Source organism: Vigna angularis, chromosome 2 (genome assembly GCF_016808095.1).
Source record: "Vigna angularis cultivar LongXiaoDou No.4 chromosome 2, ASM1680809v1, whole genome shotgun sequence".
Classification (NCBI taxonomy): Eukaryota; Viridiplantae; Streptophyta; class Magnoliopsida; order Fabales; family Fabaceae; genus Vigna; species Vigna angularis.
In genome coordinates, this window is record NC_068971.1 from 12,959,072 (window position 1) to 12,975,888 (window position 16,817).

General features: G+C 31.4%; 1 protein-coding gene across 1 annotated transcript; it reads left to right on the top strand.

Moving 5' to 3' along the window:
* Window positions 1-1,468: 1,468 nt before the first annotated feature.
* On the top strand, window positions 1,469-8,093 carry LOC108327293 (PH, RCC1 and FYVE domains-containing protein 1). The gene is made up of 9 exons (XM_017561013.2): window positions 1,469-1,525; window positions 1,704-1,790; window positions 1,919-2,008; window positions 2,097-2,183; window positions 2,272-2,373; window positions 4,256-6,322; window positions 6,412-6,549; window positions 6,975-7,417; window positions 7,925-8,093. Exons 1-9 carry the CDS (start codon window positions 1,478-1,480, stop codon window positions 8,091-8,093), a joined length of 3,231 nt encoding a protein of 1,076 aa, XP_017416502.1. The 5' UTR covers window positions 1,469-1,477.
* Window positions 8,094-16,817: the final 8,724 nt, after the last annotated feature.

Genomic DNA, 16,817 nt, shown 5'->3' on the forward strand with positions numbered 1-16,817 from the left:
AATTTATTGTTTTTTTGCATGTATCAAGAATAAGGGTTCATCTTTAGAACCAGTTTTCCATTCTCCTTAATTAAGGGCGATTGGTAGAAAGGTTTCAATTCCTTTAAAGAATGAGGGTTTGTGTTTTAAACATAAGATGATGTCAGTGTTTCAACCTCAAATTTGTTAACATAGCATCACTAAAGTCAATTATTGCATCTGAAGTATTGTTTGCTACGAAGTTCAGAGTTTTGCCATTATTTTATATTGTGGGAATAAGGTGTATTTAAATTGTTATTAGTTTCAATTCTTAAACAATGTGAAACTATTGGACATACCAAAATACTGGAATAAGTTCACAATCAAGGTCTAAGGAGAATGAGATTCAACTTTAAAACCATTTTTCTTAGTTGATGGCTAAGAAAATGAGGGTTTCATTAGAGCTTGTGTTTTGAACCTCTTTTTTGTCTCACATATGATCTCAATGTTCCAACCTTAAGTTCAAAGGTATTGTCCGTTGTAAAACTCAAAATTTCATCACAAATTTGTTCTAATAGATTAATAGAGTTATTTAAATTGTTATTTGTCTCGACTAAATGATGTGATATTATTGCACCTGAACAAGAAAAAAATAGAGTATTATAAACCCATTTTAATCTTTTTGAAAAAAAATAAAAGATTTTTAAAATTAATAAGTAAAAAATATAAATATCTTTATGAGAAGAAAAAAAAGGCTGCAATGTTATATTTGCATTTATAATAATATTGATTTATTGTATATCAAATCAAAACTTAACCAATGAATTACAGATCATGGAAAAACCCCAAATGGCATAATATTTTATAATTAAAAAAATAATTATTAAATAATGAAATATTGTATCTTTCTAAAGTTAAATTATGTAAATAAAAAATAAATGATAATTTTAATTACAACATAATTTGAATGACATTACATGTATGTGTGTGGGTATTTAAGAAGCCAAGTGGCAAAAGATGTTTAGTTAGTTAGTGGGCATGGACACAATGCAAGTATCCCACTTCCTCAAAATTTGACCATTTACTTCCCACTCATTTCGCCTCTTCCCTCTCTTTATCGTTTTTCTCTATCATTGATGTGCAATTTTTATTATGATTTCTTTGCTTAAATCTAATTTTCCACAACTTAAGACATTTGATGCTAATTTCACAACCCCTATCCACATTTTCATTCCCATTTTTTGGTAATGGTAAGAAATTTTCGTTCATGATCATCCTTATCTTTGGATCCCATACATTCACATACAAGGCTATAGTGGAAGTTATTTCAGATTTCAACCTTCAAAATACACCATATCCACCTTTTTTGTTTTGTTTTCATTTCAAATTTTCACCCACAGTATTACAATTTTGATGAAAGATCAAAGCACAAAGTTTACCTATCTATGGAGATTTTGACGCCATTGTTATCGCTCGAGCTTTGTCTTTGGCCATTTCCTTACAAATTCTCTCAGATGGAATGGCAGATCCTGCTAGTCATGGGAGTCTTGAACGTGATATTGAGCAAGTTAGTTTCACCTAAATTTTTCTTTAAGTTATTTTCTCTAAGATGTGTTCTTATTCTTCTTTTGAATGGAAATTATTTAAAATAAGACATGTTTTGTTAATTCATTCAACATTTTGTTATAAGGATTATTATGCATCACTAATATGGATTTAATTTTTTTTATTATTATTTTACGAAGACACTCACTGCTTTGAAGAAAGGAACTCAATTGATAAAGTACAGTCGAAAAACGAAGCCAAAAGTTCGTTCATTCAAACTTTCTCTGGTGAGATTTTTGTATTATATTAAATTTAGATATAGTATTATAAACATGATTACTCTAATTTGTAAAGTGAAGTTGTGTATGATGATTTTGATATCTCTAAATAATTTCATATCTAGTGAAATTAACAGGATGAGAAAACGTTGATTTGGATTTCTCATAAGAAGGAAAGGCATTTGAAATTATCTTCAGTTTCACATATTATCTCTGGACAAAGAACTGTAAGTATTATAAATGTTGTGACATTTGTGTTCATGTTAACAATCTTTTAAAGATGTCTCATTTAATTATATTACAATTTCATTGTAGGCTGTTTTTAGAAGATATTTGCAACCAGAAAAGAATCATCTTTCATTTTCACTTGTTTATAATAATGGGGAGCGAACACTTGATTTGGTCAGAAAAAAACCTAACACTGCATTCTGATTTTGAATTTAATGTTAAATTTTAATAAAATGATTATATTGTTCTTATTTATTTATAGATATGCAAGGACAAAGATGAGACAGAGACATGGTTTAGAGGCCTTAATACATTAATTTCATCGGAAAAGTTAAATAGGAGCCTTGGAAGTGGATTTTCTTATGTGAGTTTTTTTATTTATGCGATAATATAGAGTAAATTATAATTATATTTTTCTATTACATTTACATTATTTAAATTTAATTTTTTACAATTACAGTGGTTTCCCTGATCAAAGGTGCATTAAAATTGACAATGAAATGTTTTTAACACTAATTAAAAGTTTTTTACAAAATTTTTAAAAATTATGTATAAATGTATATATTTCAAGAAGAAATCTTAATGTAGTTCACTTTATATTTTATACTTTATGTTTGTTCTTTTTGAAGGACTATTATTTGTGTATTTTCAACCAGAGACTAATTTTTTTAATTCTCAAGTTTGAAGCAAGGTTGTAATCATGTGAAATTAAATGTTGATTTTATTTTATTTTTCATTTCTTTATTTTTCACATCCATTCAAATGTAGGCTTCATGTACATGACTTTATTAAACTCTTAACAAAAGTATGAAATGTGTGTAATAACTTTACAAGAATATAAAATACCATTTATTAATCATATTTATTATAATCACTAACAATTTATGTTTGTTAAATATTACTACTGATATTACTTGGTAACAATGATGCTTGTTAACAATCATTTGAGAAAATATATACTTTGAAAATAATTTAATGACAGTATATATAATAAATTTATAATTACAATTATTAAAATCTAATTAGATTTGAATTAAAAGTATTACAAAATATAACATATACTCATAAGTTTATTAAATTTAGAATGAATATATTCATTATACTTTATAAAAGTATAATATTTTATTTCAAAGACTTTGGAATTAAATTACTTTTACAATATTTTAAGTATAAAACACATTTTTTTCACTTATTTGATTAATTCATAAATTTAGTCTTCATATTTTAGATGTAGACATTTCGTCCCCTTGTTTTAGAAAGTATGCAACTTTTATTGTAATATTTTTAATTTAATCCTTGAGTGAGTATATGCTATATTTTACAGCAATTGAATCCTAGACCTAATATGTTTACTTAATATATCATTATAAAATGATTCAGTTAACCAAAATATAAGAAATAAAAGGAAATGTAAAAAAAAAGTGAGTTGAAGCAAAATTGCAAGTTTTCTGAAACACGGGAACAATTGTCTATAATTTAAAATTGGATGTAGGAGAAAAATTACAAATGACGAAAATTTTATTTAAACCATATTTATACTGTAAATTTAAAATATATATATATATATATATATATATATATATATATATATTAAAACTTTAACGAAGTAAGTTAAAAATACATAGTGATGTATTATGCTTAAAATAGTTTATGTAGCGCACAAGGCAAGACAAGACATCTTTTTAGGATAACATATTTGATAAATTATCAAATGTTAAGTATCAATATTTATATGTTACATGACAGATTAATGATTGAATTTTGAAAAAAATAAGCATGAATATACTAAAAATGAGCTAAATAATTGTTCTTTTAAGATTTTACTAATTTTATTTTATATATACTAACATGAATGCATTGAAACATTTTTTGGATTGAGTAGTGAAAATAAAAGAGTGAAAAAGGAAAAAAGAAAATGAAAAATTGAATTGTTTAAGATAAATTAAGTAAAAAATAGAAAGAAACGAGGGAGAGTTATTCATTTATGTTCATTATTCATTGATTCTTTACTTATTCTCTTTTCATCCAAATAATTTAACTATTCAATCTTTTTTTTTTCTTTTCTCTCTTGTTTTCATTCCTAATCCATGGAAAGGATCAAGGCTAAGTGAAATGTGTGTATTCTTTCTACTTGATTCAAATCAAAATGCATCATAAACATTTCTTTTGTTTCATGTAGTAATAATTTTTCATGGAAATGTTTAGTTGGCGAGGGTGTTAATTAAGTAATTGTGAAATTTTAACAGGATGGTGTTAATGTTATCCCAAATGGTCATCGTTTTGCTGCAACACTACAATATGCTATAAGCTTTGCTGGTAACAAGGTCCCTTTTGGTTTTGATAGTCATGAGTCTTCATTGAATTTGGCAAGTACAGATGTGGGGTTAGAGCGTGCTAATATGCAACCAAGAACAAGTATTGGAGATGGTTTTCGTATCAGTGTGTCAAGTACACCTAGTGTTTCAAGTTCAGGATCAGGACCAGATGACATAGAATCACTAGGTGATGTTTATGTATGGGGAGAGGTTTGGGCAGATGGGATTTCACATGATGTTTTCGTTACTCAACCCCCTGCTACAACAGATGTCTTGATTCCCAAACCATTGGAGTCAAGTGTTGTTCTTGATGTTCAACAGATTGCATCTGGAATGCGACACATTGCTTTAGTAACACGACAAGGAGAGGTTTTTACATGGGGAGAAGAATCTGGGGGCAGACTTGGTCATGGAATTGATAAAGATTTTAGTCGTCCTCATCTTGTTGAGTTTTTGGCAGTTACCAACATGGATTTTGTTGCTTGTGGAGAGAATCATACATGCGCCGTGTCTACTTCTGATGATCTTTTCTCATGGGGTGATGGTACATATAATGTTGGACTTCTTGGACATGGAACTGATGTCAGCCATTGGATACCAAAGAAGGTTAGTGGTCCTCTAGAAGGGCTTCAAGTTATATCTATATCATGTGGCACATGGCATTCTGCATTAGCAACTTCTAATGGGAAACTCTTTACCTTTGGTGATGGAACATTTGGTGTATTGGGTCATGGAAATAGACAAAGTGTATCATATCCAAAAGAGGTGCAATTGTTAAGTGGATTGAAAACTATTAAGGTTTCATGTGGAGTATGGCATACTGCAGCCATTGTAGAGGTTACTTTTCAATCTGGTTCAAATGTTTTATCCAGAAAGCTTTTCACTTGGGGAGATGGTGACAAATATCGTTTGGGACATGGAAATAAGGAAACATACCTTCAACCAACTTGTGTCTCTACACTTATTGAATACAACTTCCATCAAATAGCTTGTGGGCACACAATGACTGTTGCCCTCACTACATCTGGTCATGTCTTCACCATGGGAAACACTGAAAATGGTCAATTGGGAAATCCTTTAGCTGATGGAAAAGTACCTATCCTAGTACAAGATAAGTTAGTGGGTGAATTTGTTGAGGAAATATCATGTGGGTCACATCATGTTGCAGCCTTAACATCAAGAAGTGAACTATATACATGGGGTAAAGGTGCTAATGGAAGATTGGGACATGGAGACATAGAAGATAGAAAGTCTCCAACATTAGTGGAATCCTTGAAAGATAGACATGTGAAGAATATTTCATGTGGCTCAAACTTTACATCTTGCATATGCATTCATAAATGGGTGTCTGGAGTTGACCAATCTATTTGCACTGGTTGTAGACAACCATTTGGTTTCACTAGAAAGAGACATAATTGTTATAATTGTGGATTAGTGCATTGTCATGGTTGCAGTTCAAGAAAAGTACTAAAAGCAGCCTTGGCTCCAACACCAGGAAAACCACATCGTGTGTGTGACTCTTGTTATAATAAACTCAAAGCTGTTGAGGCATGTGCTAGTGCAAATCTCAATAGAAAAATTACTGCTACTACTTCTGCACCTCGCTCTTCCATGGATTCAAGGGAAAGATTTGGCACTGGAGAAATTAAGTCTTCAAGACTCATTTTGCCTCCAATCACAGAACCAGTAAAATATCATCAAATATTGACTAATAAGCTGGGAAGCAGTTATCCTTCCATGTCTGCATCTTCCCAAATTCCAACACTTCTACAATTGAATGAGATTACATTTTCAAATTCAATGAATTCCTCTCAAAACGTTATGAAGTCTGCTTTATCTCCTAATCCACCACCAATTTCACCTGCAAGACCATCGTCTCCTCATACAAGAAGGTCAAGCTCACCACGTTCTCGAACAGGATTTTCTAGAAGTCTCATTGAAAGTTTGAACAAGTCAAATGAACTTCTAAATCAACAAGTTTCAACGCTGCAAAACCAGGTAAATTTACTGCACTCTCTTTCAATATCACTGAAAGAATACATACATGACATCATTAACATGTTTTTATGGATATTCTTTTCATTCAGTTACGAACTTTGAAGCAAAAACAAGTAATGGAAATTGCAAAGCTTCAGAAAAATGTTAGGGAAGCTACTTCCTTAGCTCTAGACGAATCTTCTAAACATAAAACTACGAAAGAGTTTTTTAACTCTACCGTAGATCAGGTAGTTTTTGTTTTGTATATTCCAAGGTTGTATTTAAACTTGAGGATTTATTAAACTTTATTTTCATTGCTCCAAATGTTGCCTCGTGATAAATAAACAGATCAACATGAATTTTGAATCATATACATGTTCTGCAATTTACATCCAATCCTTTATTAATGTACTTGTTTTTTGCATAGATGCTTATGACAAAAGTAATAAACGTAGATGATTTAGATAACTTGTTTATTTGTTTATCATGTAAATTATAAACATACTTAAATGCATAATTTGAAATTGTTTTTAGGTTTACCCTCTTAATCATGTCATTTAATAAGAATATTTTCAGTTAGAAAAGAGGATGAAAAGCAACAAAAACATAAGTCAACTCCTCAACTTTTCTTATATAATCTTGACTTAGTTTATCTATTTTTCCTTTTATCCAGTTGAAGGAAATGGTGGAGAAGTTGCCACCAGAAGCTTTAGATAGTGAAAATTGGAAAACCATACTTACTGGAGCTGAAGATTTTCTGAGAGTTAGTTCAGAATCTGAAATGCCCTCCATATCCCCAAGTAACAATTCTCAACAACAAAATGTTCCTAATAAACTTGACTCAAATGATAGTTCTTCTAAATTGCAAGACGAAAATAGTGAAACTGAAGGAGTTGAATCATCATCACGAGATGAAGGAAATGTTCTTCAAGAAAGTAACAACTCATATTTATCAAATAATGAAGCATCCATGTCTTTACAAAACTCTCTAAGAGAACCTTCAAGATCAATGAGAGAAGGAGAAACACAAGTCATTGAACAGTTTGAACCTGGTGTATATGTAACATTAATAGTAAAGCCTAATGGTATCAAGGCTTTCAAACGAGTTAGATTCAGGTACTGTCGTTATTTAGTTTTTATATGCAACAATTTTCAATTTCTTTCTCAACATGCATTCTGGTTATGTTTGAATTGTTATACAACCATTAACTTTATAAATTTAGCAATAGTTTTATCTTTATATGAAAATGTGGGTATGTATACTCAGTTTGTTTGTGTTCTTGTGAGTAAACTAAGACAATAATAGCATCTATATATGTTAATGATTAATAAATACATTGCATGAATGATGAATAAGATATTAGGTTTGCAAGCAACCCATCAACTATATATGTGATCTTCATTTCATAAATAAAATTCACAAAATTTGATAAATTTTATGTTTTTCTTGTCACTAAGTAATAAATAGTTTTCATTCTTCCATGTTATCATGTTTACATAAGTTCTTAGTTGATTATGAGAATTCTTTTATGTGACATGATATTGTTTTTTATTTGTAATTATTCCTATCTTCACGTTCTTAATTAGTTTTTGAAGATATATTTATACATATCTTTTGTGTAGTAAACGAAGGTTCCATGAACATCAAGCAGAAGAATGGTGGAATAAAAACAAAGATAGGGTGCTTAGGAAATATAGTACTTTAGCAGCTACAAAAGCTGATGGTTCTGCGTCATCTAACACGCTACCACCACCACCTGCAGAAGAAAATATTGAGGCAATGTCTTCCTAATTCTAATTCCTAGTTTTACTTAGGCGTCACTTTAGTTTGATGAAATGATAAATTATAGAAAATACCATTAATGTTTCATGTGTAGTGAAGAATGTATCTAGGTATATTAATTTAAGAGTTTTGTAGATTGTGAAGTTTGTGTAAATGATGATAAATGAAATGTTTATTCATATTTTGAAAAATATACACTTGTCGATGTTAAAATAAGTTCAATTTTTCAGGGATGAACTTTCTCACAAAATTCAAATATAAAAAAATGAGTGATAATTTCACTTCGATATATCAATGAAAATAAGTTTTCATGTGTAGTGTGGTTGATATCTAGTGCTCAAAATTCTGGTGAAGAATCTTAATTTAACATGACTTATGTATAGAAATGCTCTCTTTAGAAAGGCAAAAATAAACTGCATCAAATAATAATTAGTTGTTAATATATTAATGGTATGCATTAGCTTTATTAAGACAAAGTGATCAATGTGTTCCACTCCTAAGTAAAGTAACTTTATTCGAATGAGAAAAATATCATAAAATATCCACATCAGTGAGAAAATATCATAAAGTATATATATAAGTGAGAAAATAATTTTCTAATTGTTAATATATAAATGTTAGAAAGTTTTTACAAAAAGACATACTGAAATATATACTACGGATGTAGTAAATTTCACCTCGGGAAAGTTATAGCAAGTTTAGCTGGGTTTGGTTTTCCCATAACCAAAGTATAGGCCTTCTTGTCTGCTCCAGTTATGAGCTCCTTCATTTGATTGATTATGTGAAGATAACCAGCCACATCAGTAGGCAATATATTAAATTAAATCCCACTTCTATTAAAGAAAAACAAGCATATAAAATATTTACTCTCACACGAAATAGTTTCCACATTTCTTATAGCTACCTAAACCATATGACCAAGACTGTGAACCATTTACATATCCATTTTGTAATCATAGATAATAATCAAATGATGTCTCACATAATTCTTCTTATCCCATTCAAGGTTAGTAACATTAAGGATTCATTCTTGATATCCTTTCTTACTAGACAACAATATTCAAATAATATGCCCCATTGTGCCCCTCACTGTGGAAATTGCTCATGAAGGTACAATAGTCCTCTTGTTGCTCCCAAAGCAATGTGTTGTCTTGTGTCCCTCACTATGGAAATTGCTCATGAAGGTACAATAGTCCTCTTGCTGCTCCCAAAGAAATGTGCTTCCTAGTGCCCCAATTCAGCATTGGTTTACCTGACAACCACCAATTTGGTATTAGAATCCTTAGATACAATCTTTCTTGATAAAAATGTTTCTATCTTCATTTCTCTTTTTCACAAATAATATAAGAAATTTGTTACACTAAAAACACTATTTGCAAACATAAGGGTGATACTTTCAAAGTATGAAGCATATTAATAAGTTTATTCCATTATAAGTTAGCTACATAAATCACAATATATCAATAATATTAATGTTTAGCTAGAAAATAGAATAAAAGAAGCATAAATAAATTAAAGAAAACAATGGCATAAATAATAGGATTAGATACCAGCTTTTGGTTACGCTTCCCTTTTCCCATGACACTAAACTCCTACAACCTCCTCTGTTGCAGCTTCAGCCTTAACAACATACTCAAAATTTGTAACCTAAATTGTGGAATCCACTCAGTCGATCAAAAGCACAGAAACCCAACAAAAAACTAAATGCAAAAGAAAAACGGTAAATAAATTTCGTGTAGCAATTCTTGTAATAAAGGAAAGATTGATGTTGACATGGTAGGAAAATGTAATGGAGGCAAAGTGCTCCATCATCTATCAAGAACTACAAGTACATCTATAAAAAAATTCCTAAATATCAAAGAACTCATACTTTAAGAAATCATTACAATAGCATCACATGAATGGTCGTGAATCTTGAATCAAGCCATATAATGCTTTCACAACAACAAAATAATAATGAAAAAAATTCAGAGGCAACAGTGCACAGTCGATTAAGTTCATAAAAATTTGATTCGCATGTGTGAAAGAACAAACAAGCGATACAAACTACAAAGAGATAAAAAAAAAAAAGAAAGAGTGATCTAACCTAAAGAAGTGACAAAGGAAGGTAGTGAGTGAGAGCCGACAATAACGATTGAAGAAGGATTGAAAGAACTTAGATGATGGTGAGAAGTTTGAATAAGGAGAAGGGAAGCTAAGAAGGGAAAATGAGAAGGGAAGAAGGAAAAGCGAATGTGAAGTGGTGGAGAAGAAGGAGTGAAACCAGAAGATGAAAAAAGAAAACAGTGACGCAGCAAATGGGGAAAACTAGGGATTGTGAATATATACTAGTGCTTACCGGCGGTTTGCAGAAAAACTGCCAAAAAATTAATTTAAAAAATTTAAAATAGAAAACTTATCTGCGGTTATGTTTACTAAACCCGTTGGAAAAATGTTTTGAATAGAAAATTTAAAACTTAGTGGATTGTTTTTTAAAAGCTCCAGAAACTAAAGGCAGTTTTGAAAACCGCAAAAAAAAACCCCTACTATAATTAAATTTTTTTATAATAAGAATGACGAAGGAAAGTAGTGAGTGAGAGCTTACAATAACAATTGGAGAAGGATTGAGAGAACCTAGAAGATGGTGAGAAGTTTGAATAACGAGAATGGAAGCTAAGAAAGGGAATAAGAAGGGAAGAAGGAAAAGTGAATGTGAAGTGGTGGAGAAGAAGGAGTGAAACCAGAAGATGAAAAAAGAAAACAGCGACGCAGTAAATGGGGAAAACTAGGGATTGTAAATATATACTAGTGCTTACCGGCGGTTTGCAGAAAAACCGCCAAAAAATTAATTTAAAAAAATTAAAATAGAAAACTTAACTGCGGTTATGTTTACTAAACCCACTGGAAAAAAAGTTTTGAATAGAAAAATTAAAACTTCGTGGATTTTTTTTAAAAGCTCCAAAAACTAGAGGCAGTTTTGAAAACCGCGAAAAAGAAAACCTTTACTATAATTAAATATTTTTGTAGTGAGAAGCGACGAAGGAAAGTAGTGAGTGAGAGCTTACAATAACAATTGGAAAATGATTGAGAGAACCTAGAAGATGGTGAGAAGTTTGAATAAGGAGAAGGGAAGTTGAGAAGGGAAGAAAAGCGAATGTGAAGTGGTGGAGAAGAAGGAGTGAAACCAGAAAATGAAAAAAGAAAATAGCAACCCAACAAATGAGAAAAACTAAGAACTGTGAATATATACTAGTGCTTACTGGCGGTTTGCCGAAGCCAAAATATTAATTTAAAAATTTTAAAATAAAAAACTTAACTGCAGTTATGTTTACTAAATCCACTGGAAAAAAATTTTGAATAGAAAAATTAAAACTTCGTGGATTGTCTTTTAAAAGCTCCGGAAACTAGAGACAGTTTTGAAAACCACAAAATACAAACTCTACCATAATTAAATATTTTTGTGGTGTATCTAATCAATCTCAACCAATTTTCCACGTGCTTCTTTTAATTTTAATATCAGAAAACTCTTTTATAAAAATCACTGGTAGAAACTAGTTATTTGATCAAGTCATTCTAATTTTGTGCACCTTAGACTCATTTTTCTGTTAGCATGACAATATGTATAAGTAAGCATAAAAGAACTTGTCATTTTTATCTAGTTATACGTATTTGCAAAAGCTTTGAGATTAAGACACAATGAAAGAAAATGTTTTATGCTTAGAAATGTTTCTTTAACATGTAAACAACATTAAATTAGGTTGAAATATCAAACAAAAGGGAATTTAATTGTGATATCAAAACTTTTGCAAATTTAAGACGATCCATTAAGTTCATTTAAAAGACTTCACATCTAAAATACATTTTTGAAAGTAAAGAAAATAAATATAAAAAATAAAATGTTTTATATTAGTTCATCTTTATCATGTAAATTATGATTATTTTTTAGAAAATTATAAAGTTTCACCATCAACTGATTATAAATATTTTTTACTCAAGTCGCTACTGGTATATGTTAAGTTTTCTTTTCTAACTAGACTCTCTAATATCATAACACACTTCTAAGAAATAAGTTTAAGTTTTCTAAGACTAGATACAAAAATGTCAAACAGAAAATGCTTTATGTAGTTACATTTATAGCATTCATCTTGCATTTTCTTACTTGAAATTTTGTTTTAATCAAACATGACTATTAACCTAACTATTAAAGATGAGTAGGTTTAATTCCTTATCTCCTTAAACATTTTACTATAAATCTATATTTTTTTAGAAAAATAAATAATTGAAGAAATTGGTAGAAAAACCCTTAAAATAGTTGAAGAATTCCTAAGCATGAGTGTCATCTTTCTAAGGTTTAGCATGAGAAGTGGCTTTTAATACACTAATTTAAAAAAGACTGTCATGTTTATTGAGTGTAATTTGTGCATTTGGGATAAGAATTGGATTTTAAAGAGAAATAAGAATTGGGTTTTAAAGAGAAAAGAGGCTTCCCACATGGTGGGTGACAACTCAAAAGCTCTCTTTGTGCTTACATCGATCTTCAACTAAGTTTATTTATTATTAATTGTATCAACTTTTTCATCTCTTTCATCTATAAGTAGTTAAAGCTTTTTTTTCTAGGGCTTTGATATTGGAAAATACTCTTGCTTATTATCTTGAATTGAGGTAAATCATCTAGTGAACCATGTATTTAGATATGATTATGGTTCATTCGTCGTCTTTTAGTCATTGAGCTTAAAACAAGTTTTTTTGTTGCCAAGTTACGGAGGGGATTAATGCTTAATAAAAGAACCTAGGTTCTTTTCAAATAAGGAGTTATGATTTGGCATAAATTTGACAAAAGATGCTAATGTTGAAATTCAAAGTGTATAATTAAGTGTCACATAAGAAAGAATGGTGCTTAGTGAAATTTAACTTCAACACTTAATTTTGTTTGCACAAACTCAATTTGTTAGTTTAGTGCAAAAACACATTTTATAACAATTTTTTATATCGGTTACAATTCACCAGGTATAAAAAGTGGTATGGTAGCATAATTGTAAATAAAATAATAATTTCTATACTGGTTGTAATTATAACCCATATAAAAAGTGGATACAATGATATTTTTGTAATAAATAAGAAAACTTTCTATATCCACTAGTAAAAAACGGGACTACTAACGCGCTCATTATGGTTCGGTTGGTCAAAAACCGAAGCATAAAATGGAGCGGTGACATTTTTTAAATTATTGGGAAGTATATGCGTCGGTTCTATCTTAACCAAAGCCATAAAACCCGCGAAAGATGCCAAGAAAAGACTTTTCAGTTGATAAATATCTCTATTCAGGGTTTTTAGCCTCGGTTATCCTCAAAACCGAGGCCAAAACCCCCTACTCCAACTGAGAATCCTATCTGCAGTCTGACAAATATCTTTGTGCAAGGTTTTTGGCCTTGGTTACTCTCAGAACCGAGGTCAAAACCCCTCTACTCCACTGACATTCCCGCTTTGCACTCTAACGTTTGAACTGACAGACTTTTTGAAACCAAGGCCATATCCTCCTCTCATTAAGTTAGGCAGTTGTAACATTTAGATTTTCACAAAAGGTAATTAGTTTTGTGCAGGGGTTTTGGCCTCGGTTCTCCTTGGAACCGAGGTAAAAAGGTTCATTAAAATTACAAAAATGTCATTTAATATAATTTTTGAATTTTTTTCTGGGTTAGGCCTTGGTTCTAGTAGAGGCTTACTGCCTCGGTTAAAAAACTAACTAAGGTAATAACATGTGTTTATGTTTAAATTTCGCGAACAGAGGCATTTTTAAACAGAAGGTCTTCGTTTCAGTTTAAATTGCGTTGATGCTCTCTCTCGCCCTTAGGGTTCTCTCCGTCAATGTTTTGTTCTCTTCTTCATTCCTCTGTCGCGGCTTCACAAGAAGGAGGAAGCACCCATCTTCATCTTTTTATTTTCTTCCTATTTTTTTTCGCCTCGCAGTGAGGGAGGCGCGAACTTCCTTTTCCTCTTCTCCAACTCTGGTTCGTGTTTCGCATGGAGGAAGACTCCCTTTCGCTTCTCGGTGTTGGTTCGTTTTTGCAGGAAGGGAGGTGACTTCGATAGCTTAGGCGCATCTTTCTTTCTTGTGATGTGGTAGCAGCGGCGCCTCCGCGAGGGTTCGTATTCTGGTGTCTTCGCGACGAAGGGAATTCGCCTCTGACTCTAGCACGAAGTTTAGGGTTTCTGACCTCGTACCGATTTGGGATTTTTTTTTTTTTGAATCTAATTCCTGCGTTTTGAGGCTAGGGTTTTGGATTATGATATGGAAATTTGGGCTTTCTGTACTTGCAAAATTTTCTGGTAATTAGAGTTTTAATTGTTCTGGTTTTGAGAATTTCTGTTCGAGTTGGGTTTTTTTTTTTAAATTTCATGTAAGAGCTGGTGATTTAAAAAAAATAAATAAAGGGCTTTGACATCGGTTCTAGCCTGAACCGCTGCCATAGACCCATGTTATTACCTCAGGTGCAGAAGAACCGAAGCAGAAACCTTGGGCATATTACCTCAATTGGAACCGAGGCCAAAAGTCCCCACTTTTTTACCTCACCAGTATAGGTCTCGGTTCGAAAACTGAAGCGTATTTTTAAAAACAATCGTTGTTATTTCCCTTTGTTGCACTAGTGATCAGTTGTAATTATAATTAGTATAAAAGGTAGTTTCTTATTTTTTTTTATTTACGGACATCAACCTACAAACCCTCCACTTTTGACACCCTAGCTACATAACCACACACACTTCAATCGTGATTCCTTTTTTCCTTGGTCAAGCCACCTTCGCACAACCATGTCACTAACAGGTCACCACCACAATGACGCTAACTTTGGTGATTGTCTTCACCAGCACAAATTCTACTTCTTCTTCTCTCCCTATCTCTCTTCTCTACCCGAAAGTAGTCTCTCGTCATTGTTCCACTCCTTCATCCAACCATGGTCGTCACCCAAATGATTACCTCCAGAGCCATCACTGACTAAAAACAATTCTTTAAAAGCTCAAAGTGTAGGGTCCTAGCTTCAGAGTTGGCATTAGATGCAACACTGAAATAGGTTTGGGTTTGGTTGGTGGGTTGGGGTTCAAAAGTTGGTCGCCCTTCAACCACCTCGGCTTGGTTTTCAACATGGGAATAGGTTGTGGAGTTGGTGTTGGCTTCGGCTTCGGCCAAGGCTTTAACCACCAAAATATTTTCAAATCTCCACAAAACAATTGTTATTCAGATTTGATTGTATTATTTTTCTTCCTCCCATGTTCATTGTTCATTATTTAAAGTTGACACCTTTCATTGATTGTTTATGCACAATATTCATATATTAATATCATATGCTTTATTTGATTTGATTTAGTCTATGAAGTAACAATCACATGGTTACAAAAGAGAGAATGACAAATTGAGAGTTGGTGTGAAGCATGTAGCACGACAACAAAGTCATATGCCTTCTTCTATGATTTCAAGCTAGAGTATGCATCTTGGAGTGTTTGTCACTATCTCTCATGCATTTTTTACTGATACCATGTTTGTGGTATATTGTAAGCCTGGGTGGATAAACATGTTGAAATTGCTTTTGGTGTCATAAACCTTATAATTACAATGTAACATAATGCCTAACCCTTGTTTCCACTTGAATTCTTGTTTTGTTTCAATTTAGCATTTATAATCTTTTTGCCATTGAGGTTTTATTTTAATATGTTTCAATTTAGCATTTACAACCACCTACGCAACCAATTGACATTATAAACGACACAAAAAAGAGACTTTGTATATCAATTCTAAAACTGGTATAGAAAGTTCAATATTTTCTATACTCTTGTTTCTATTATGATTTTTTCATGATTTTAAGCCTCGTTCTTTGTTGTAGTATTATTTGTGATTTCAAGCTTCTTACTTTGTGCTCCAATAACGTTGTTGCTCATTCTTTTGACGGTCACCATGGCTACCTCAAATAAAGACAATTCTTATGTTCACTTCACTGGCAAGAATTATTTTGCTTGGGAATTTCAATTCAAGATGTATGTCAAAAGGAAAGAATTAAGAGTCACTTAGATGGGATAATGTTGTCATCAAAGGAGGAAGTTTCCTACATGAAAGGTAAAATATGCTTAAATTATTTCTTGGGTCCTTAGCATTATTGATCTTAAGTGATCAATAATTTGTGCTTTTTTACAATTGCTCAACAAATGTGGAATTATTTGAAGCATATTTACAACTAAGACAATATGACCAAGCATTTTAATTGGACCGAGAGATAGGCAATTACACCCAAGGTAATTTGTCTATTCAAGAGTGTTATTATAGTTTTCTGAATTTATGGATAGAGCATTCTACCATTTTATATGATGTTATTCCCCAAACTTTACTCTTGATTGTTTAAGAAGTCTATGACACTAGTAAGTCTGATCAATTTCTCATGAAACTTCATTTTGAGTTTAAGGTTGTCAAAAGTGTTTTGCATAATAAGAGTCTTGTTCCATCTTTAAATACATGTGTTGATGAACTTCTTAGGGAAGAACAACGTTTACTTACCCAAGGATCCATGACTAATCATGTTACTCTATTTCAAACCTGCTCTAGTTGCATATGTTGCCCATAATACAAGTAAAAGTCGTTATATGCGACAAGTCCAATACTTTTCTTGCAAAAAATTTGGTCATGTTGCTTCTAATTATCATAAAAAAAATTACAATTATTACATGCAATAGAGTCATAAGAAGTTTTGCGATTATTACAAACAACAGGGT

What these genes read in the sequence shown, in the direction of transcription:
- LOC108327293 (XM_017561013.2), top strand. Translation starts at nt 1,478, where the DNA reads ATGGCAGATCCTGCTAGTCATGGGAGTCTTGAACGTGATATTGAGCAA. An exon ending in GGGAGCGAACACTTGATTTG is followed by an intron (nt 2,184 to 2,271) that starts GTCAGAAAAAAA and finishes ATTTATTTATAG; the next exon opens with ATATGCAAGGACAAAGATGA. An exon ending in TTAACTCTACCGTAGATCAG is followed by an intron (nt 6,550 to 6,974) that starts GTAGTTTTTGTT and finishes CCTTTTATCCAG; the next exon opens with TTGAAGGAAATGGTGGAGAA.